Source organism: Trichomycterus rosablanca, chromosome 2, assembly GCF_030014385.1.
Source record: "Trichomycterus rosablanca isolate fTriRos1 chromosome 2, fTriRos1.hap1, whole genome shotgun sequence".
Taxonomy (NCBI): domain Eukaryota; kingdom Metazoa; phylum Chordata; class Actinopteri; order Siluriformes; family Trichomycteridae; genus Trichomycterus; species Trichomycterus rosablanca.
The window spans coordinates 37070380-37094848 of NC_085989.1; the positions used below are offsets into that span (position 1 = coordinate 37070380).

The 24469-nt window shown below is 39.5% G+C and overlaps 3 protein-coding genes across 4 annotated transcripts in view; all 3 read left to right on the forward strand.

Annotated features, from left to right (window-relative positions):
* Positions 1-4976: 4976 nt before the first annotated feature.
* si:ch73-345f18.3 (uncharacterized) lies at positions 4977-11789 on the forward strand. The gene is made up of 4 exons (XM_062990813.1): positions 4977-5016; positions 9545-9602; positions 9710-9919; positions 10894-11789. Exons 3-4 carry the CDS (start codon positions 9736-9738, stop codon positions 11262-11264), a joined length of 555 nt encoding a protein of 184 aa, XP_062846883.1. The 5' UTR covers positions 4977-5016; positions 9545-9602; positions 9710-9735; the 3' UTR covers positions 11265-11789.
* A 1543-nt stretch (positions 11790-13332) lies between these two features.
* Positions 13333-15012, forward strand: LOC134301514 (piggyBac transposable element-derived protein 4-like). The gene has a single exon (XM_062986246.1). It carries the CDS (start codon positions 13333-13335, stop codon positions 15010-15012), a length of 1680 nt encoding a protein of 559 aa, XP_062842316.1.
* A 3072-nt stretch (positions 15013-18084) lies between these two features.
* The window catches only part of hycc1 (hyccin PI4KA lipid kinase complex subunit 1), a 55055-nt gene continuing 48670 nt past the window's right edge, over positions 18085-24469 (forward strand). Inside the window, exon 1 of one of the 2 annotated variants that reach the window (XM_063015068.1) lies at positions 18085-18195. The gene's annotated coding sequence lies outside the window, so the exon portion shown is untranslated. Of the gene's footprint in view, positions 18196-18267; positions 18327-24469 lie in introns of those variants that run through there. The other variant, XM_063015084.1, reaches the window with a different exon arrangement.

Consider the following 24469-nt stretch of genomic DNA (forward strand, 5'->3'; position numbering starts at 1 on the left):
TTTCTCGACAAAGGGCATTGAGTTTCAAAGATTTTGAGTTTAGGGGACGTTGAGTTACAAGATACTACCATAAAACCAGAACATCACCGCAACCACAGATCTAGAGAGTTGAAAGATAACTTGAGAACTCATTTACATTTTCGGCATTTAGCAGGCGCTTTTATCCAGTGACAGTATATTGTTTAAGCAATTGAGGGTTAAGGGCCTTGCTCAGGGGCCCAACAGTGGCAACCTGGCACTGGTGGGGCTTGAACCAGCAACCTTTGGATTACTAATACAGTACCTTAACTGCTAGGCCACAACTGTCCCGTACACACTAACAGGTTGTTAATTATTTACTTTATTCTAAGAAAACCCTTCATCCTAATCAGTGTGGCAGTGCGTCTGGAGGAAATACAGACATGGCCATCAACCACACATTTACCCATTTACTCAGTCACTTAATTAGTTATGCCTAGGGGGAATTAGGATTGGTACATCTTATAAGACATGGAGTAAACCTGCCAAACTCCAAACAGACACTCACCCAAGATGAGGATCAGACCCAGGTCCCCTAGTCATTGGAGTTGATTGGAATCGCACAATGCAGAAGCTGTTGGTAATAGTGCACCACAGGTAGTGCTGCTGCATCAGTGCTCCAGGGTGCTTAGTTTAATCCCTCACTCTATTGTAGTCCACACTTTCACACCTTAATCCCACACTCCAGTTACTGTCTTTGTAGTGTTTTGTATATTTTTTTGGCCCGCTATTCTTGATTTTTTTTCCCACCCTCCATGTTGGTGATTAGTCTGCATTCTTTCATTTTGCACATTTATATAGTGTACCACACATGTTGCAACAGTGAGGCCAATGAGTAAGTTTTTCATGAAGCTGTACTGTTATAATAGATAATTCTGAATAGATAGTACTCAGTAATGCACTTTGTGGACTCCTAATGCAACAGAGAAACATTTATTCTTTTGTCTATTCTTTTGATCTTGAATACGCCATAGCAGTCTGTGGTCAGGTGTCCTAGAAAAAGTAATAAGCACTTCTTTTTGAGTGGGTGGAATGGAATTCCTAAAATGATACAGAAATCTGAACAGTTTTAGAATGGAATAGAATCTTTATAGTTACTATACACAGGTACAAGGAAATTTCAGGTAGACAGCAATCAACTAACAGTTTTTATCTCTCAAACAGTAGAAGTACAGAGGCATCTGCATTCTAAACAACCTAGATGGGACTCAAACCCACAATCCCTGGCGTAGGAGGCCAGTGCTTTATCCATTAGGCCACTAAGGCTCTAGTAAGTGGTTTTAAAACATGATCGAGTTCTATTAATACTAAACTATCTGGACAGCACCGTTTGTGTTATTTTCTGTTTCCAGTTATGTAGGCTACTTGTTAAAGTAAAGTTAAATCTAAAGCTGTGATGTCATTCTTAATCAGACACTAAAAGCAAATACGCCATGGTACAAAACAATGTGACTACTGGTACATTTTTACATAGTAATTTTAAATTTGGTGTATATGTGGATCAGGCTCATTGCAATTTTTAAATCAAGCATATTTCAATACTAGCAAAGTTCTATACACTTACATAAAAGTAGATAACAAAGTTCCCCATTGTGATTTAAAGAAAAGAATTTAAACCATTTTCAGATTCCCTTTCTGTAGTAGAAGAAACTTATAATAAGTTAAAATAACAACATCAACAACAGTAATAATAATAATATTAAATGACCTATCATAGCGAATCGGGCGTTTTGTCCCACCCATACGGACCCATACTCCTGGTCCCTGGTCAGAAGGGAGAACCACATTTAGCACTGGCATACGGGTGCAGTACAGGTCACCTGGCACTGACAAAAATCCACCTAAATGTGGTATTTAATAACATGCCATACTATACCGTATGGTGCAGTAGAAGATAATCAAGAGTGACTGGATGCCAAGTTCAAACCTGTGTTTCAGTTTGTTTCCCAGTTTGCATGCTGTGCCACCATGCTGTACAGTTTAAGAGTATGTAATAATGTGGCCTTTGGCTATTTTTTACTTCAGCCATCTTAAACCCCAGTGATTATCAGGTAGGCAGACTATACTAATTGTGATTTAATGGCTCCCTCTACTGTCTGAAGATTTTACAAGTACCGAGGAAAATTATAGTCTAGCCTTTTAGACAGAACTGTATTATTTGAGGCAACTGACAACATCCTGTATTGTTCTGCGTTTTAGAAATTATACAAGTAATTAAACTTACATTTTAATGGAACTATATTACCAAAACAGCCTTATTGTTTTTCTGTTTGTTTGTTTGTTTGTTTTTTTGGGGGGGGGGGGGGGGGTTATAATTTATAATTAGCGTAGTATGTTTATGATTGCTGGATTTATTTTCTCAGTTGAGTACATTGAAAAAAAAAATGTTATAAATCCACATGCTATTTAGGCACGCTGGCTCAGTGGGTAGCACTGTCGCCTCACAGCAAGAAGATCCTGGGTTTGATCCACAGGTGAAGCGTTCCGGGTCCTTTCTGTGTGGAGTTTGCATGTTCTCCCCATGTCTGTGTGGGTTTTCTCTGGTAGCTCCGGTTTCCTCCCACAGTCCAGAGACATGCGAGTGAGGTGAACTGGAGATACAAAATTGCCCATGACTTTGTTTGACATTAAACTTGGGAACTTATTAATTTTGTGTAATGAGTAAACTGCATGTTCTGTTATGAACAAAACAAAGTGTGTAAAAAAAGACGTTAAAATCCTAATAAATAAATAATAAATACATTTTAAATCCTTGTATGCACAGTATACAAGCACTGTGTAAGTGTGTGGCGCTCTGTAAACCTATAGCAGGCATGTCCCAAGTCTTCTGTCTTAAATTGCATTACTTGTGGCCCGCCAGCACAGTCAAACAACAACAACAAAAAAAACTAATTTAAGATGTAAATTCGCCTTTTTACAAATTGGTGACAGCAACACTGTAAGTACGCATTCATGAGAAGCAGCAAAAACGTGAATGAGACGTACTCATTGAAATGACGTGATCAAAGCGACACAGGTTTTAGAAACAACGATTAACGGGAACAAAATTTAACGTGACGTTTAGTACTAAAACAACGACCTAAGAATTTGAGTGGTGGAGAGAACTTATGCCCAGTACTAATTTAGAGAAACTCAGAGTTCCTGTGTCGTTCTTTTTGTTACATAAAGCCACATTAAGCAGAGTTTTCGCAAATCGCAAAAGAGTTTCTGAAAGTTTTAAAGTTTAGTTAGAAATTCAGATAGCTTGTTCTGTGTGTTCTGATTTGTTCATCTGAATGCTTACATTTGGGTGCTGTTCGCTGTGTGAAAATATTTATATGCTTTTATACAACAGTTAGTTCCAACCTTACAATCTGATTGGTTGAGAAGCGTTCTAACTGTGCTGATATTCGTGATAACAGCACGGTCTTTTCACACCACAACTGTATTACTCCGCTGACGCGTTGCCAGCAGGGCCGGCGCTAGGGGGGGGCTGAGGAGGGCATTGCCCCCCCAAATTGTGTCTTTGCCCCCCCAAGCAAAGCAGTCCAGAACCGGGGCTAGTGGGGGGCTGAGGGTGGCATTGCCCCCCCAAATTGTGTCTTTGCCCCCCCAAGCAAAGCAGTCCAGAACCGGGGCTAGTGGGGGGCTGAGGGTGGCATTGCCCCCCCAAATTGTGTCTTTGCCCCCCCAAGCAAAGCAGTCCAGAACCGGGGCTGGTTGCCAGTAACGACAAGCTTCATGCACACAAACGCGCATGCAGGCGACACAGCCTTTGTTTCCCGATCGCGTTTTAAATCCGTTATCTGATATACATTCTAGCGCACTGTGTAGGGAACATAAATCTGTTATCTGATACACAATCTAGCGCACTGTGTAGGGAACATAAATCAGTTGTCTAATATATTGTCTAGTGCACTATGTAGTGAACATGAATGCGTTATCCGATACACAATCTAGTGCACTATGTAGGGAACATTAATGTGTTTGTAACGCGAACAGTTAGCTTAATAGCCCAGTTAGCAGCTCCTAAAACTTCTGTTCTCACCTATATCCTTTGGTGTGTGCAAGATGTTTTTTATTTCTTTTTTTTTCTCTTCGGAGGTTCTTGACTTTTTCTTCTTGTTGTTCTTACCTCCCTGAAATGAGTTTTTGCAACTTGGGATGCTTGCTTTGTAGTGTTAAACTTTATATTCGTTGTGGAACTACTTTTTGGCGGAAGGTATTGTCAATATTAAAGCATATTTATTATGAAATTCAAGGCTTCTTTGATTTATTTTATTTCTTTATTTTGTAAAAACTGTTGTATAAAAGCAATAGAACACGAGAGGGAGTGTGTTATCGCGACCGAATCACAGCCGTGATGTTATTCGCGATAACACACTCCCTCTCGTGTTCTATTGCTTAATTATAAAACGGATAGTTCCGGTCCTAAAATCTGATTGGCTGAGCCGCGTTCGAAGCCGTTGTAAAATAAAGCAATAAGCCACGAGAGGCCGTACGTTACTGTGATTTTAGCACGGGGATGACAACTTCTTTCCCCGTGCTAAAATCATAACAGTAACGCACGGTCTCGAGTGGCTTATTGCTTTTATAAAACGGCGGTCAACAAAAAATATAATAAATACAACAATGTTTAATTCATAAATGTATTTATCGTGTATAAACTTACAATAAAGCATTCTTCCGCGACGCAAAATAGTTCGATTAACAGTGTTGCTAGGCAACATGAGGGCGAAAATAACATTAACTTTTCTATTCAGTGGCGTATTAATATGGAATGATGTGAGGTGGTCCTAGGTGTGAGTTTATCGGGGATTTTACAACGGCTTCGAACGCGGCTCAGCCAATCAGATTTTAGGACCGGAACTATCCGTTTTATAATCCCCGATAAACTCACACCTAGGACCACCTCACATCATTCCATATTAATACGCCACTGAATAGAAAAAGTTAATGTTATATTCGCACTCATGTTGCCTAGCAACACTGTTAATCGTCGCGGAAGAATGCTTTATTGTAAGTTTATACACAATAAATACATATATGATAAAAAATTGTTGTATTTATTGTATTTTATGTTGACCGCCGTTTTATAAAAGCAATAAGCCACTCGAGACCGTACGTTACTGTTAAGATTTTAGCACGGGGAAAGAAGTTTTAGGCACTCCGCTTCGCGTCGTGCCAAAAACGTCATCCCCGTGCTAAAATCACAGTAATGCACGGCCTCTCGTGGCTTATTGCTTTAATATGCTTATTTTATCGTTTAAAATAATGTCATCAGGGACGGTTGGCCCCCGGGCACTTTCACATATTCAAATATGGCCCACCTAGAAAGAAGTTTGGACAGCACTGGCCTATAGGTATTCTGGGTGGCACTGGATCCACTGCGACCCTGACCAGGACAAAACTAGGTAAAATGAACCAATATGAACTTCATATAGCGGTATGGGGCACAATGTGCGAAGTGTTGGCACGAAGTGCACTGTACTAGAGTCTACTTCCACTGGGTGGAGAACAATAAGGAAGTTATTGCGAAAAAATACCTTCAGCAGGTGCTATCTGCGCTCTTATCCCAACTCGTGATTCGGACGGTTCTGACGTCATGATAACAGCGCTTTTGGTTTCTACAAGTGAGAGCGGTGGTCAGTTTTAGGTCAAATGTTCTGTGTGCGGGTTTGCCGTTCTCTGTGCTGCGGTAGCTCTGATTCGTCTGAGGAAGAGGTAGGACGTTAACACTACAGTTTGGTTTATTTCTGTGCTGTCAGTATTTGACTACAGCCTACAGCTTTCTATACTCTCACACTGTATCACAACGGATCAATTTTAACATTTTATTACTGACATTCAAGGCACTTCATAATTTATCCCCTGCATATCTCACAGACCTTCTACAGTTTTACACTCCTTCCCGCTCGTTGCGATCTTCCTCAGCAGGTTTTTTGGCAGAACCAGCCATTAGCCTTAGTACAATGGGTACCAGGGCTTTCTCCTATGTTGCACCTAAACTCTGGAACACACTCCCCACCCATATTCGAACATTGCAATCCATCGCAGAATTCAAAACGGCTCTTAAAACTCATCTTTTTAAACTGGCTTATTCACTTTAACATATCTTGTACTTTTTGTTTTATGCTTGTGTGTTGTGATAATTTGTTTGTTGTAGTTGTAATAACTTATTGTATGTTTTAATTCTTGTTTTAGTTGATGTAAGGTGACCTTGAGTGTCATGAAAGGCACCAACAAATAAAATGTATTATTATTATTATTATTATTATTATTATTATTACTGTAACAAAAACACTGCAGTCTGCTTTGCGTTAAAGTGTAGTTCTTGTGTCGCCGTTGTTTAACCCCCGGGAGATAGTACATTTGTTAAAAACCAAATCACAAAAAAGCAAACATGTGGTGTGTTCTTCTACTTTACAATCATATGTCGCAGGCTAGATTGTTTTGTTTATTACGATGGTATGCTGTTAATGACACAGCTATAGGTAATGTGTACTACTTGTGTTGTGGGTGCAGACAAATAGCAAATAGAGTCAAATTGTGTCACAATATTAGTTGTGTGTGTGTATATGTGTTGTGTGTTTTGGCCATTTACATTGCTAATAGGTGTATATAAATCAGTTTATTTTCAACTACAACCCCAAATCAGAAAAAGTTAATAAAATACAATAAAAATGCAGAGTTCCTTACATTTACTTTGACTTTCATTTGATTGCAGACAGTCTGAACCTGAGATATTTCATGTTTTGTCTGCTAAACTACATTTCATTTGTTAATATACCCCCATTGGGACGGGGTATTTAGGGCTACTAATGAGGTGAAAAAACTAAATAATGATGTGATTCCAAACAGCAGGTGTCAACAGGTGATTGTAATCATGGTTTGGTACAAAAGCAGCATCCAGGAAAGGCTAAGTCTTTGATGAGCAAAGATGATCAGAGGATCTCCAGTTTGTCAACAAATGCATGAGAAAATGATTGAAATGTTTAAAAACAATGTACCTCAAAGAAAGATTGGAAAGGAATTGCATATTTCTCCCTCTACAGTGCATAATATCATTAAACGATTTAAGGAATCTGGAGGAATTTTAGTCGCAAGCTTAAGCTGAACGCTTGTGATCCTTGATCCCTTAGACGGCACTGCATCAAGAACCACCACTCAACAATAGCTGATATAACCACATGGGTGAGGGATTACTTTGGCAAACTTTTGTCAAGCACTACAATACAGAGTTACATGCACAAATGCCACTTAAAACTTTACTGTGCAAAAAAGAAGCCTTATGTTAACCATGTCCAGAAGCAGCGTCGACTTCTCTGGGCTCAGAGGCATCTAAGATGGACCATCACACAGTGGAAACGTGTATTGTGGTCAGATGAATCAGCATTCCAGGTCTTCTTTGGAAAAAATGGACGCTGTGTGCTCCGGACCAGAGACGAAAAAGACCATCCAGACTGTTATCAGCTACAAGTCCAAAAGCCAGGGTCTGTCATGGTATGGGACTGTGTCAGTGCCCTTGGCAAAGGTCATTTACACTTCTGTGATGGCAGCATTAATGCTGAAAAGTACATTGAGATCTTAGGGCAACATATGCTGCCTTCAAGACGTCATCTTTTCCAAGGACGTCCATGCATTTTTCAACAAACCACATGCTGCACACATTACAAAGGCATGGCTGCAGAAGAAGAGGGTATGGGTACTGGACTGGCCTGCCTGCAGTCCTGAACTGTCCCCAATAGAGAGTGTGTGGAGAATTTTGAAAGGAAAAATGCGACAACAACGACCCCGTGCTGTTGCACATCTTAAGACGTGTTTGCAGGAAGAATGGGACAAAATAACACCTGTTACACTAAATCACTTAATATCCTCGGTGCCAAAACATCTATTAAGTGTGATGAAAAGGAATAACATCATTACAAAGTGGTAAATGCTTTACTTTCCCAACTTTTTTGGAATGTGTTGCAGGTCTGAAATGCAGGAATGGATGTTTATTAATAAATGAAAGTTGAGCAGATAAAACATGAAATATCTCAGGTTCAGACTGTCTGCAATCAAATAAATGTCAAAGTAAATGTAAGAAACTCTGTGTTTTTGTTTTTTTTAAATTTGTATTTTCCACGCTGTCACAACTTTTTCTGATTTGGGGTTGTAAATAAATACATTTATTATTTAATAAATTATTTGCTTTCAGGTTTGTTACAGTTTTTGGGGAGGCACTTATCTGTTCTAGCCTGGTTGTTTCCCTGTGCTCAAAGTGAGATTCACAGCCCTGACCTTAACTCCATTAGATTAAATTAGAATAGAATGCTTTTGTCATATATACAAATACACGTGTATAGTACCTACAATGATTTTTTTCTCCTATATTTCAGCTTGTTTGGAAGCTGGGGTCAGAGCGCAGGGTCAGCCATTGCACTGCACCCCTCAAGCACACTGGGTAAAGGGCCTTGCTCAAGGGTCCAACAGTGGCTGCATAGGATTTTAACCGACAATCTCTCGATTGAAAGCTCAAAGCTCTACCCACTAGGCTACCACTGTACCACCCTCACGCATATTGGCAGTTACATTTAGAACTTTACATACACTTACTTGTATGGGACATCATTTTATTGATTTTTGCAAGTGTTTTGTTTTTCTATTAAGAATTAAAACTTTAAAATTCAAAGTTTCTGCTTCTAAAACATTTAAATACATACAAGCAAAAACATTCATTAAAAACAATCACAGCATGTACTGACATATTAAAGTAGTTTAAAGTGGGCAGTAAACATACAGGCATGTTTTTGGAGTGAACGTGATGTGTATCCTCCTATTTTTAGGTTTAGTTGTTTTAACCACACCCATTGTTGCCAGGTGTTTAATCATTTATTCATTGTTTTACTACTGCTTTATGCTATTCAGGGTTGCGGTGGGTCTGATGTACAGGGCAAAAGGTGAAAACATGAATGAAAAATGAATATGTCCTATGTAATTTTTTGACCCAGCATATTAAAAAACACAATGATATATAAACAAAGAAGTGTGCTCCCATTAGTTCCAGAAATCATTAAATCAGTAACTAACTAAAAATTGAATGAACACAGTATTATAAAGTTCTGTCAGACATTTTGGTTATGAAGGAGTTCACACATTCACATTCACACAATCTATTATTATGTCTCTAGGTATTTGCTTTTAATATTTGCATTTGCATTGGATAAAGCAGTGACTGAACCAGCCTGACCAGTATAAAGTCATTGCTGAAGAGTATTAAAAAGTGCAGTACACAGTGTCCTGGTTAGCAAGTCAGACATGGAATTTTGGCCTTTATTTTGAATGATGGAAATCATTTAAAGCCAGTGCTTAAAATGCTGTTAATTTTCAGCTCATTGTGAAACTGGGGTTAAAGCCATGGATTTATCAAGTTGTCACTTCCTGAGAATGGACTACTACATGAATTCTACATGAGTCCACTTGGGCTATTTGGGTAGCCAGCATGCTTGTGGAAAGGAGTCCTTATACATGTAGTGTTTGTTCATTCAAACCATTTGTTTTGCAGCGACAGCCTATAGTTGGGCAACCACAGTATGGACAAACGGCTCGTTCAAACCATAACGGTCAGTCCTCATAATTTTGAATTCTACTCGTCTCTCTACTCAACTTGAAAACACATTAATGCTCCATTACTATAATAAACACTAATGTAACACCTACTCTTGCTCAGGTTTCGAACCCGAAGATGTCAAGATTATGGTGCGGTATGTTGGCAAAGCTGATCTTGACCATCGCTTTAGTGAATTTGGAGAAACATTTGAAAAGCAGCAGAAAAACTTTGAGAGCATGAAGGAGAAACGACAAAATCTGATGGACAGCTATCACTGTTCTCCTGATGACAGCCTTTCTAAGTGTCTGCAGAAGATTAAAGAAGAACACTGTGAGTCAGAGCATTGTAAAGTTGAACAGTTATCTCTAGGTGGCAGTATTAGCTTAAATCTTACACTGATCAACTATAACATTAAAACCATCTCCTGGTTTCTACACACATTGTCCATTTTAGCCTGTTTTCACCCTGTTCTTCAATGGTCAGGACCCCCACAGGACCTCCACAGAACAGGTATTATCTGTGGATGATTCTCAGCACTGCAGTGACAATGACATGGTGGTGGTGTGTTAGTGTGTGTTGTGCTGGCATGAGTGGATCAGACACAGCAGCGCTGATGGAGTTTTTAAATACCATGTCCACTCACTGTCTACTCTATTAGACTCTCCTACCTGGTTGGTCCACCTTGTAGATGTAAAGTCAGAGACGATCGCACATCTATTGCTGCTGTTTGAGTTGGTCATCTTCTAGACCTTCATCAGTGGTCACAGGACGCTGCCCACGGAGCGCTGTTGGATGAATATTTTTGGTTGGTGGAGTATTCTCAGTCCAGCAGTGATACTAAGGTGTTTAAAAACTCCATCAGCATTGCTGTCTTATCCACTCCTACCAGCACAACACACACTAACACACCACCACCATGTCAGTGTCACTGCAGTGCTGAGAATGATCCACCACCCAAATAATACCTGCTCTGTGGTGGTCCTGTGGGGGTCCTACACATTGAAGAACAGCATGAAAGAGGGCTAAAAAAAGTATGTAGAGAAACAGATGGACTACAGTCAGTAATTGTAGAACTACAAAGTGCTTCTATGTGGTAAGTGGAGCAGATAAAATGGACAGTGAGTGTAGAAACAAGGAGGTGGTTTTAATGTTATGGCTGATCGTGTATTTTGCATATTTTGACTCTTTATGAAACACTTTTGTTAATGTATTGTCTGATTAGAAATCACACGATTGTTATACTGTAAATCTGATTCCCTTTTATTCCTGTCCTATTTGGTTTATTATTTCTTGACATGATTTAGACATACACCAAGTGCAACTGCAAATGAAGGGCTATGACTTCAGTTTGACTGTGACACCAGACGATAATGTGCCTGACAAGCTGAAGCAGACTCAGGAGAACATCAAGGAGCTGTGCCAAGCTGTCAAAGCCATCATGGCGGTGGGTCCAAAGCTTGAGGCGATGACCAGCTGGCTTTTAAAGGAACAAAATAGGCTGACCGTAGAGGTGAAGGAAGAGGCGAAGACATACCAGGATGCCGTACGCCTTGGAGACAACCTAAAAGGGAATCTGCAAGTAGTATCACAAGCTAAACAACTTAGTCCACTTTACAGGAAACAAGCTACCAAAATCTGTAAAGAAGTGGCAGAGCTGTCTGGTTGTAATCCATAAATCACTTTATCAGGACCGGAGTGTGAACTATGTGGAACTTGACCTTATTTAAAGGGAAACATATTAATGTGTGGTTGTTTTTTTTCTTTTAAAGCAGAAAAGTTGGCATTTAAAACATATTACTTTACTTACACAGTAGGCATCGTTGAGGATGTGAGAGATCTCCAAGCCAGGACAAGATAGGTTTTCTTTATCTCAGGTGAGAGATTTATCATTTATATAGCGATTTTTATTGTGTTTGAACAGTGTTTTTGTTTTTAATGGCCTTATTTACATTGTGTTATTTACTTTAAGCAACAGTATCGGATCGGATTACATGTCTTTTTCCTTCCAATATCGATCCAGTGATTTGGGACAATATCGGACCAATACAGAGTACCAGAACGGTGCCAGCCCTACTTAATATGTAAAACCTTTCCAACTAATGCCAATTTTTTAAAAATAACTAAACCAGGTGCAATTTATATACAAGCATTTTAAAACTTTATTTGCATTAATATTTAGATTTCTTTTTCCTTTTTTAATCTTACTGTAATATTTAATGTAGTGAGTAAGTGATTTGGCTTAAATTATGCTTGTTAAGCTTTTTTCATATTGAAGTAAAAAGTCAAATCATTGTGTGTAAATCTAAATGAGCTATTTGCAATAAAATTATATTGATTAACAAAAGTAGTTGATTATTTGTCTTTTCTACACTGCATGTCTTTGGGAATCAATGATTTCTGGTTGCAGCACAAAGTTTGTTTAATTTTATTTTTACTTATTTAAATTAGTTGTATTTTTTTATGTAAAATGCTTGCACACTAAAGGATGTATGGATACAGGATCAGCCTTGACATGTAAGCTGAGCTTTGGGGTTCCATGGTCACATAGAACATCAGAAAATGGTGAGCACAGTAACATTCTCAACACATCATTAAGACTGTGTATGCTATACCCAAGTGTTGCTAAAGGTTTTAAATGCACTTGGCTTGCTGTTAAAGCATTTAGGTTTAAACTAGGGCTGTCAAACGATTAAAATTTTTAATCGCGATTAATCTCAAAATTTCATATAGTTAATCGCGATTAATCGCATTAAGAAAAATCTGTGTAAATGTTATAGAAAACAAGGATTTTTAAGTGAAATGTTACAATTAAAATGGTGTTTTACGTTTTATGCTAAATGTACTAATGTTAAAAACTGCTGGGACAAGAGAAAACTGTAAGGGAGTTTTATTCACTCACATACTAGGCAGTAATACTATCCAATGATTTGATGGACGTTTCTACACGAAGTGAGTGTGTTTTGACCCTTTGGGGCTTCCATAGCTCATGAACTAACGTGCTTGACTCAGCTGTCCGGTATTCTTTACCGTAACAGAATAAGTTAATAAAGTGTTCTGCTCCCGACAACTTGTGAATATAGCGTGTATTTATTTCTTTATTATGCAAGTGCAGATGCTACGACGCTCTTTTACATTTTGTTAACAAACCGCAAATGAAAAACGGTGGCAAGTCCGACATTAAAACGTTTGTTCTACCAGTCAAGTCTCAACATGAACTAGAATTTGCGTTAATGGCACTATTTATCTTAATCGCGTTAACCCTTGTATTATGTTTGGGGTCAATTTGACCCATTTCAATTTTTGAGTGGACCAAAGTGCAGGTTATCCTTACTTTTTTTCCAAGATATTTTATGAGTTTTTCTCATCTAGGGTCATGAACTCCTGTGTAAAATCTGGACACTTTGATGTGTCGTGGATTGTCTGCACAGAGTTTGTATACAAAGATGATGTTGTGGGTCATTTTGACCCAGACAAAAACAAGCTGTTCAAATCCAAAATAAACATGTCTCTTTGATATTTTTTATTTTGACTGCCTCTGAATAGCCATTCAGAACCAGGTGTGTGTGTGTGTGTGTGTGTGTGTGTGTGTGTGTGTGTGTGTGTGTGTGTGTGTGTGTGTGTGTGTGTGTGTGTGTGTGTGTGTGTGTGTGTGTGTGTGTGTGTGTGTGTGTGTGGAAGAGGGACTTAATCTCCCCTGTCATGGTCACTGTTTCCATGCCCTTTCTTTGGGGGCATACACCAAAATGAGCTCCAAACAATTTACAGCTGAAGAAGTTTTATCGCAGCTTATGAACTGGGATAGTGATGTAGAGGAAGAGATTTCAGAGACGGAGGATCCTTCAGAGCCAGACTACAATGCTGTTGATGATCCAGATTGTCAATTTTCCCATGATGAGGAGGATTCAGAGGACGAGTCTGCCGGTGTCCCTTCATCAGATGAAAACCAAGACACGCAACAATTGTCATCCACACAGGGGACATGGACATCTAAAGATGGTAAAATAAAATGGTCAACATCACCACACCAAAGCCGAGGCAGATTGTCATCTTCTAATGTCATCAAAATGACGCCTGGTCCGACAAGATTTGCTGTCACAAGAATTGATGATATTGAATCAGCATTTCAGCTCTTCATATCCTCACCCATAGAGAAGATAATCCTCGACATGACCAACTTGGAGGGGAGGCGTGTCTTTCAAGAAAAATGGAAGCCACTGGATCCAACTGACTTGCATGCTTACATTGGAATTCTAGTATTAGCTGGAGTATACAGGTCAAAGGGTGAAGCAACTGCAAGTTTATGGAATGAAGAGAATGGAAGGCCAATCTTCCGAGCAACAATGTCTTTGGAGACGTTTCACATGATCTCTCGTGTGATCCGATTTGACAATCGTGACACCAGAGCTGGTCGTCGCGAGAGAGACAAACTTGCAGCGATCAGAGATGTTTGGGATAAATGGGTCGAAATCCTGCCTTTATTGTATAATCCTGGCCCCTATGTTACTGTGGATGAGCGCCTCGTACCATTCAGAGGACGCTGTACTTTCCGACAGTATATGCCAAACAAGCCTGCGAAATATGGCATTAAAATATGGGCAGCCTGTGATGCAAAATCCAGTTATGCATGGAACCTGCAAGTATATACTGGAAAGCCACCTGGAGGAGCACCTGAAAAGAATCAGGGAATGCGTGTGGTATTGGAGATGACTGAAGGGCTGCAAGGTCATAACATCACATGTGACAACTTCTTTACATCCTACCATCTTGGAGATGAACTTCAGGAGAGAAAGCTGACTATGTTGGGAACAGTCAGAAAAAATAAGCCAGAACTTCCCAGTGAGATTCTGAAGATGCAAGGAAGACCTCTGCATTCCTCAAAATTTGTTTTCACAGAGAAAACAACACTTAATTCTTACTGCCCAAAGAGAAACAAGAATGTTCTTGTGATGAGCACAATGCACAAAGATGCATCTCTGAGCACGAGAGAGGACATGAAGCCACAAATGATCCTGGATTACAACTCCACCAAAGGAGGAGTTGACAATCTTGACAAAGTCATAGCAACATATAGCTGCCAGCGCAAGACTGCCCGTTGGCCATTGGTGGTTTTCTACAACATTGTGGACGTGTCTGCTTACAATGCCTATGTGCTGTGGATTGAGATCAACCAGCAGTGGAATGCCAGCAAACTGTACCGACGTCGACTTTTCCTGGAAGAACTAGGCAAAGCACTCGTCACTCCCAAGATCCAGAACCGGGCCAGGCCAGCTCGATCCCCAGCAGCTGCAGCTGTCATCGCAAAAGTCCAGGGCAGGGCATCTGACCAACCAACAATGGATCCTTTGGATAAAGGTGCAAAGAAACGCAAAATATGTCAATTCTGTCCCTCCCGAGATGACAGTAACCTGCTGTATGAGGTGTAAGAAATACATCTGCAGAAAGCACACAGTCACATTCTGTCCATCATGTGGGGAACACTGAAAATGTTGAACATTGAAAACCCAAAAAAAGGGTTCGTGAAGAGGGAAAAATTTAAATCAGTTCTTTTCAGTTTGTGTCTTCTTAAATTGAAATTGAGTTATTTAATATAGAGTTGAAATTATATATCTCTTCTTCTGGTTTCTTCTAAATGTTTGTATAATTTCTTATTGGTTTAACTTCATTTTTGACTGTGTTGAGTGGATTTACACAATACGGGTAAAAATGACCCGCAACATAATCAATGTATTTTTTTCTCACCATAATACAAGGGTTAAATTGAGATTGCGTTAATGCGTTATTATCGCGTTAACTTCGACAGCCCTAGTTTAAACACAATATGGCCAAAAGTATGTCAACAGTATGTGAACACCCCTCCTAATTATTGAGTTCGGGTGTTTGTTGCACCCATTGCTGACAGATGTATAAAATCAATTTTATAAAATAATCTAATATGCACATTATACATTGTACAATACACATATGTGTGTTCTGGCAGCAGTTTGGGAAATCCTTTTCCTTTTCAGCATGACTGTGTCCATGTGTGCAAAGAAAGGTCCATGCAAAGATTCATGGTTTGCAAAGTGTGGAGAACTCCAGTAGCCTTTGACACTATTGAACACTTTGGGGATTACCTAAATGTGGATTGCAAGGCAGGCAAATCTATTTAACAAATCTATTTTCATTATGTTCTTGCATTCCCCATTCTTTCCAATCTAGTTATATTCAGCTCCCCAACTGTAACTTTCACCGCCCCCTGCAGACACCCCAGACCGAGTAGAGCCACCGATTATCACATGCACAAAACCTCCCCAGAAGAGCGGAGGCTGTTTATTGCTGCAAATTCAAGATGATGTGTCCATATTTTGAGTGACAGTACTATTCTCAACTTAGAAGTGACTTTATTTAGTGGCACCATACACAATTTTTTAAGGGAGTTTTCCTTGCCACAGTTGCTTTCGGCTTGCTCAACGGGACTTGACAATGCTGTGTCCCTGCAGTGCTCAAAATAGTCCACTACTTTCACAACATTTGATGACTGGCTATTAAGAAATGTTTTCTACCTGTCTGTTATCTGGGCAGTGGTGGACCTGTGGTTGCTCTCTGTGGTTACTGTCATTATGGTTACTGTCTGTGTGGAGTTTTCAATCTGGCTTTTTCCCATCTCAAAAAAGGTAGCTTTGCTACTCTAAATTGCCCAGGGTATAAGTGAGACATTGAATACTGTCCACACTATCCTCCTACCCCAGGGTTAGTCTAATTGGGATACACAGGTAATTAAGCTAAATAAATAAACATATGGTTTAAATTTACATTTTCAGCATTTAGTAGACACCTTTTTATTCAAAGTGACTTACAGTACTCTGACAGTATACAGTCTGAGCAATTGAGGGTTAAGGGCCTTGTTTAAGGGCCCAACAGCAGCAACCTGGCAGTGGTGGGGCTTGAACCAACAACCTTCTGATTAATTGCCCAGTAACTTAACCACTAGGCTACAACTGTAATTGTATACTATATGTAAATGTAATTCTTTGGTTTTACTTCTTATGTCTTCTTTTGCCGCTTGTGTCAAAGATAGAAGTCACTGTTGGAGAATGAAGAATATAAACTTACTTTCCCTTTATCAGAGATGGCCATTAGTGTCTGTTGGGCACTGTTACCAATCTTGTTCCTCTGCCTTTGTCCCGTTCGGTTGTGGGGTCGTCTCTCGGCCGATCATGATCCGGCACAATTTTTACGCCGGATACCCTTCCTGACACAACCCTCCCTATTTTTCCAGGCTTGGGACCGGCACTACAATGCACTGATTTGTGCATCCAGCGGCTAGGTGCGTATAGGATAATTCAGTGTCTCCAATTAGCCTGGCTGCATGTTTTTGGACTGTGGGAGGAAACCCGGAGCACCCGGAGGAAACCCACGTGGACACGGAGAGAACATGCAAACTCCGCACAGAAAGGACCCGGACCGCCCCACCCGGGGATCGAACCCAGGACCTTCTTGCTGTGAGGCGACAGTGCTACCCACTAAGCCACCGTGCCCAGTTCAGCACTGTTACCAATAATAATAATAATAATAATAATAATAATAATAATAACAACAACAACAACAACAACAACAACAACAACAACAACAACAACAACAATAATAATAATAATATAAATAAATAAATAAATAAAAGAAAATCTAAAATAAAAGTTGTGGCCTGAATAATAGAATATGATCAATTGTACATTAGCTGGCTACGTCTAAATACACTTTAAATAGTAGGTCAATTTGACCTTTTATTTAGTACATTAATATGCGGTTTGAGACACAGCCGACTGACAACCTAGCCCGCTCATGGAAATTGAAAAACAGACCCGCCTTTATGGTCATTTGATTGGTCACTATTTGTGGCGGGACGTGTGTGCTTTATATAGCTTTCAGTCATTGGATACTATTAATGTCGGTTTGACAAAAAACTAGGACTGTTCGACTCCAGAAACGGTGGAGTCGGTTCGGGTTCCACGTTCTTAATAATAGATGGAGTCAAATTAAGAGTCGATTCTGCACCACACAACGGGAATCTAAACGGATATATTATTGCTGCACATTAATAATATTCGGTGAATATTTAGCTAGTATTAAGTTACCAACAGCAAACAATTTATTCTCTGCGAACTATTTATTTTGTGTGAAATAGTTACTGATATAATTTGTCTTTTTTAAAGCATATTGCTCAGATGACTTACATAGTCTTTTTTCCCTCTTGTAATATAATAAAAGGACAGTGGTAGCTTAGTGGTTAAGGTTCTGGACTAGTTATCAGAAGGTTTGATTAATGCGAGTTTGACACTGTTTCTACATTTTGGAGTCAGTTTTATTGTGAGTAATTGACACTTAGGTTTTGGAGATGACTGCTTTTTATAAATGCCTGGAATCAAAGAGTCGACTCTTTGGGGGAGTTTGATTCGCACATCTCCATAATGCCCCAAATCTAAGGTAGTTTGAATTGTGAAAGTAGTGAAAATGAAGGACTCGGTGTTTGTAAATAATTCAGTATGTTTATAAAGTAACTGATATCCAGCAGTCGGTGGAAGAGAAAACAAACCAGGAGGAGAAGCAAGAAATATAAAGATAGCATGAACGTGAGTACATGTACTGCTAATAACTAAATACCACCTTAGCTAGATGCTAACCTGCTAACTTAGTACAGTTACTAGATAACGGTACGGTAGTAGTGAAGCGCATGGACATGCACAGACTCTCCACACAGCTAGTAATGTTTTATTTACTCTTCGCTTTCGAAATTACGACTAATATTTTAAAGTCAAGAAAAAGGAAAGTGGTGGAGTTTTGAGAACAAGTGAACTTGTTGATAAACTGGGTTTGAGTGCGAGTACAAAATGCTTAATAGTGCAAAATCTACACTGTGCTTGCAACTATGTATTGTAATACTGCAATAAGGAAATCTGATGTCATTATATGCAGCTGTAAATATAAATATACATTATTACAAGTGTATACACTGATGAGCCAAAAGATTAGGACAACCACATGAAATGTGCTTTGCAATGTGCTATTTCCTAACAATTGTAGCACGGTAAGGGATATGTTAAATGTTGTGCTAATAGTAGTTACTAATAGTACTCATGTTAATATGCAGATATGATTAACATAGAAACCTGAATGACCTCGATAAGAACCAAACTGTTTTGGCCAGGCTATTGGGTTAAATATCTCCCAAACAGGCTGGCACGACAGCTAAGCTGGTACCACTGTCGCCTCACAGCAAGAAGGTCTGGGGTTCAATTCCCAGATACAGTGGTCCAAGTCCTTTCTTTGGGGAGTTTGCATGTTCTTCCCATGTCCACATGGGTGTTCTTCAGGAGCTCCGGTGGGCGGCACGGTGGCTAAGTGGGTAGCACTGTCACCTCACAGCAAGAAGGTCCTGGGTCCTTTCTGTGTGGAGTTTGCATGTTCTCCCCGTGTCCTCGTGGGTTTCCTCCGGGTGCTCCAGTTTCCTCCCACAGTCCAAAGACGTGCAAGTGAGGTGAATTGGAGATACTAAATTGTCCGAGACTGTGTTCGATATAACCTTGTGAACTGATGAAGCTTGTGTAATGAGTAACTACCGTTCCTGTCATGAATGTAACCAAAGTGTAAAACATGACGTTAAAATCCCAATAATCAAACAAACATCAGGAGCTTCGGGTTCCTCCCACACTCCAAAGACACAGTCAGGTTAATTAGAGATACTAAAGTCCACCAAGGTATGAGTGTGTGTGTAAATGTGTTTGCCCTGTGATGGACTGGCGACCTGTCCAGGGTGTTTCCTGCCTTTTGTCAAGTGAATCAGTCCCACCGTGTGCCTATACAGAATAAAGTGGTGGTAAAATAGTCAATGAATGAATGAGTAAATCTCCCAAACAGCAAAGGGTGCTTACTGAAGACCGTTGGTGAGTACCCACTGACAGTGGTCAGATGAGGGACAAGCCACAAATTGCAGACAGGTTGTTGGGTAAATACCACACAGTGATGCCAGAGAACACAAAATCTATGGTTTTGGGTATATACCATAAGAAATGCTACTGTGGCTCAAATTGCAGATGAGGTGAATGTGACAGGTGACAGGCTGCATAGTTGCAGGCCAGTCAAAGTGCCCATGCTAGATCCTGTTAATTGAGAAAAGCACTAAATGGGCATGCAGGGCATGCATGCATCAGAACTGGACATTGCAGCAAAGGAAGAAGGTTGAATGGTCCAGTGATTCCTGTTTTCTCCCAGATTTTGGTGAAGGCTGGGCACGTGTGCACCATTTACCTGCTGAAGAGATGGCACCATGATGCACTGTAGGATTATCATTCTTGCAGCATGCAGCTAAAGTGAAGTAACTGCTGGTTATGTCCTGGTGCCAGATACTACAGGACTCTTTCCGATGTCTTGTGGAGTCCATGTCCTGGCAGGTCACAGCTGACCTGCTAGCATGTAATGTGGGTAGTCCATGTGTTGGCTTATCTGGTATATGCATTGTGTATGTATATAAATTATACATTTGAAACTCTATGTGTAGATTCTACACTACTTTGCGTATTAAATGTGACATGCAAATAAATTGAGCATAATGTTGGACCTTAAAGTACAGTGAAATGCAAATGTACCATATGCTTCGTTAGAGGTATGTGTAAGGAGTCCTGGTTTTTTTGAGAATTGTGGTCTGGAAAAAAGGTTTTCAGGTGTTGTGTGATGTTCAAGGTTCTTATTCTTGGTTTCTGTTTTAAAGAGAAACACTGGAACAGAGAGTGACTGGAGGTGTCTGAGGTCAAAAAATATTTCACAAGTGCTCTCTTTTACTCAGGAACAATATCAGAGGAAGTGGAGAGGTGCAATTGAAGTGTTTTTGTGCTTCTAACAAGATTCTGTAGCTTCTGCTTGAAATGAAAAGTTTCAGAGCAAAACCAGTCAGAAATGAAGGATGTAATGATCAATTATATTGTTGTAGAATAGATCCAACAGATGCTGCTGTGGCAACTAAAATTACTTTAGCTGTCAGAAAAAAGCACAAGCATTGCAGGGCATTTGTTGATTTTCTGTTTGATATCCTGATGAATTAAAGTATTTCCATTAGGGATGCACATTTCTTTTAACCAGTAAATAACCATCTTTAATAAATGGTTAACTTGTAATCGACAAGCTTACAGCCTCTCATCAAAATATAAAACACATCACAGTTTCATTAAAATAGTTTAATGTAGTGAACATGACAGTAATGTAGAAAAGTAAGATAAACAACATCAGATCAACTTCAGAATGTAGATTATAAAAGTATAGTATAGTAGCTGGTAGCAAAATTTTCAAAAGCTTCCTAAAGATGCAGTCATGTATACACCGATAAAGTATAACATTATGACCACCTTCCTAACTGACTGGTCTGAGGCTATGCAGCCCCATACGCAACAAACTGTGATGCACTGTGTATTCTGACACCTTTCTATCAGAACCAGCATTAACTTCTACAGCAATTTGGGCTACAGTAGCTCGTCTAGGAATAGGAAACAAGCACAGGCCAGCCTTTGCTCCCCACGTGTATCAATGAGCCTTGGCCGCCCATGACCCTGTTGCCGATTTACCACTGTTCCTTCCTTGGACCACTTTTGATAGATACTGGCCACTGCTGATGGGGAACACCCCACAAGAGCTGCAGTTTTGGAGATGCTCTGACCCAGTCGTCTAGCCATCACAATTTGGCCCTTGTCAAACTCGCTCAAACCCTCACGCTCGCCCATTTTTCCTGCTTCTAACACATCAAGTTTGAGGATAAAATGTTCACTTGCTGCCTAATATATCCCATCCACTAACAGGTGCAGTGATGAAGAGATAATCAGTGTTATGTGGTCATATATATATAAGATAAGATTCCTTTATTGATCCCCATGGGGGAAATTCGAGCCACATGATATATAATGACCACATACTGTATATATATACATTTATATATATATATATATATATATATATATATATATATATACAGTGCCTTGCAAAAGTATTCAGCCCCCTTGAACTTTTCAACCTTTTGCCACATTTCAGGCTTCAAACATAACGATATGAAATTGTAATTTTTTGTGAAGAATCAACAACAAGTGGGACACAATCGTGAAGTGGAACGAAATTTATTGGATATTTTAAACTTTTTTTAGAAATAAAAAACTAAAAAGTGGGGCGTGCAATATTATTCAGCCCCTTTACTTTCAGTGCAGCAAACTCACTCCAGAAGTTCAGTGAGGATCTCTGAATGATCCAATGTTGACCTAAATGACTGATGGTGATAAATAGAATCCACCTGTGTGTAATCAAGTCTCCGTATAAATGCACCTGCTCTGTGATAGTCTCAGAGTTCTGTTTAAAGCGCAGAGAGCATCATGAAGACCAAGAAACACACCAGGCAGGTCCGAGATACTGTTGTGGAGAAGTTTAAAGCCGGATTTGGATACAAAAAGATTTCCCAAGCTTTAAACATCTCAAGGAGCACTGTGCAAGCGATCATATTGAAATGGAAGGAGTATCAGACCACTGCAAATCTCTAAACTTCCTCTAAACTTTCAGCTCAAACAAGGAGAAGACTGATCAGAGATGCAGCCAAGAGGCCCATGATCACTCTGAATGAACTGCAGAGATCTACAGCTGAGGTGGGAGACTCTGTCCATAGGACACAATCAGTCGTACACTGCACAAATCTGGCCTTTATGGAAGAGTGGCAAGAAGAAAGCCATTTCTCAAAGATATCTATAAAAAGTCACCTGGGAGACACACCAAACATGTGGAAGAAGGTGCTCTGGTCAGATGAAACCAAAATCGAACTTTTTGGCCACAATGCAAAACGTTATGTTTGGCGTAAAAGCAACACAGCTCATCACCCTGAACACACCATCCCCACTGTCAAACATGGTGGTGGCAGCATCATGGTTTGGGCCTGCTTTTCTTCAGCAGGGACAGGGAAGATGGTTAAAATTGATGGGAAGATGGATGGAGCCAAATACAGGACCATTCTGGAAGAAAACCTGTTGCAGTCTGCAAAAGACCTGAGACTGGGACGGAGATTTATCTTCCAACAAGACAATGATCCAAAACATAAAGCAAAATCTACAATGGAATGGTTCACAAATAAACGTATCCAGGTGTTAGAATGGCCAAGTCAAAGTCCAGACCTGAATCCCATCGAGAATCTGTGGAAAGAGCTGAAAACTGCTGTTCACAAACGCTCTCCATCCAACCTCACTGAGCTCGAGCTGTTTTGCAAGGAAGAATGGGCAAAAATTTCAGTATCTCGATGTGCAAAACTGATAGAGACATACCCCAAGCGACTTGCAGCTGTAATCGCAGCAAAAGGTGGCGCTACAAAGTATTAACGCAAGGGGGCTGAATAATATTGCACGCCCCACTTTTCAGTTTTATATTTCTAAAAAAAGTTTAAAATAGCCAATAAATTTCGTTCCACTTCACGATTGTGTCCCGCTTGTTGATTCTTCACAAAAAATTACAATTTCATATCGTTATGTTTGAAGCCTGAAATGTGGCAAAAGGTTGAAAAGTTCAAGGGGGCTGAATACTTTTGCAAGGCACTGTATATATATATATATATATATATATATATATATATATATATATATATATATATATATATATATACACACACACACACACACACACACACACACACACACAGATATATATATACAGTACAGGCCAAAAGTTTGGACACACTAGGGCTGTCGCGGTGAAAGAATTTCCCCTTGCGATATTCAACCTGTCTCAATATCGCGGTATGCGGTGATATCAGCTTTTTTTTTTTTTTTTTTTTTTTTTTTGAGAAAATTACTTAATTAATCTGGATTTTAGAGCTATATAAACAAGCTTTATTGTTAGGCTATGATTCGGTATATTATTGCTTTATAATGACAGATGAGACAGCTTTAAGACCAATGAAATGCGTGTTTAATGTTAAATACAGAACAGAGCAGGGATGCGCGTCTTTTCTCTATTAAAAAAGGTTTAAATTTAGCTTTTAGCCTAGGATAGATATACACTGTGAAACGAAAAAAAAAAGAATTTAGGCTAAATATTTTAAACGCACATCTAATCAAAATATGATAAAAAAAAAAAAATAGAATAAAGAATAAAGTCTGTAAGAGTTTAAACCTGCGTTATCATGCACGCTAGAAAAACCAACACGTTCACCTGATGTGGTTTAGAGAGGATCTGAGTGGGGTAGAGATGTTCCCGACGTTACCGATGTTACACTAATTCACACGTGTACTGATCCTGCATGCGACTTTACAGATCAAAGCAAATCTAGCCTGGTTATCGCGCCACTATTAAATATCTATTTAGTAGATATAATTAACATAACAATATATACTACATTTTAAGTTATTATTCGTTTCAATACATTTTTATTCAACGAAAAAATACATTTAAATCATTCCAGCAAGCCAGCAAGAGAATATTTGCAGGCTGCAATGCCATATTATAAAACGGATAGTTCCGGTCCTAAAATCTGATTGGCTGAGCCGCGTTCGAAGCCGTTGTAAAATCCCCGATAAACGCACACCTAGGACCACCTCACATCATTCCATATTAATACGCCACTGAATCGAAAAAATTAATGTTATTTTCGCCCTCATGTTGCCTAGCAACACTGTTAATCGAACTATTTTGCGTCGCGGAAGAATGCTTTATTGTAAGTTTATACACGATAAATACATTTATGAATTAAACATTGTTGTATTTATTATATTTTATGTTGACCGCCGTTTTATAAAAGCAATAAGCCACTCGAGACCGTGCGTTACTGTTAAGATTTTAGCACGGGGAAAGAAGTTTTAGGCACTCCGCTTCGCGTCGTGCCAAAAACGTCATCCC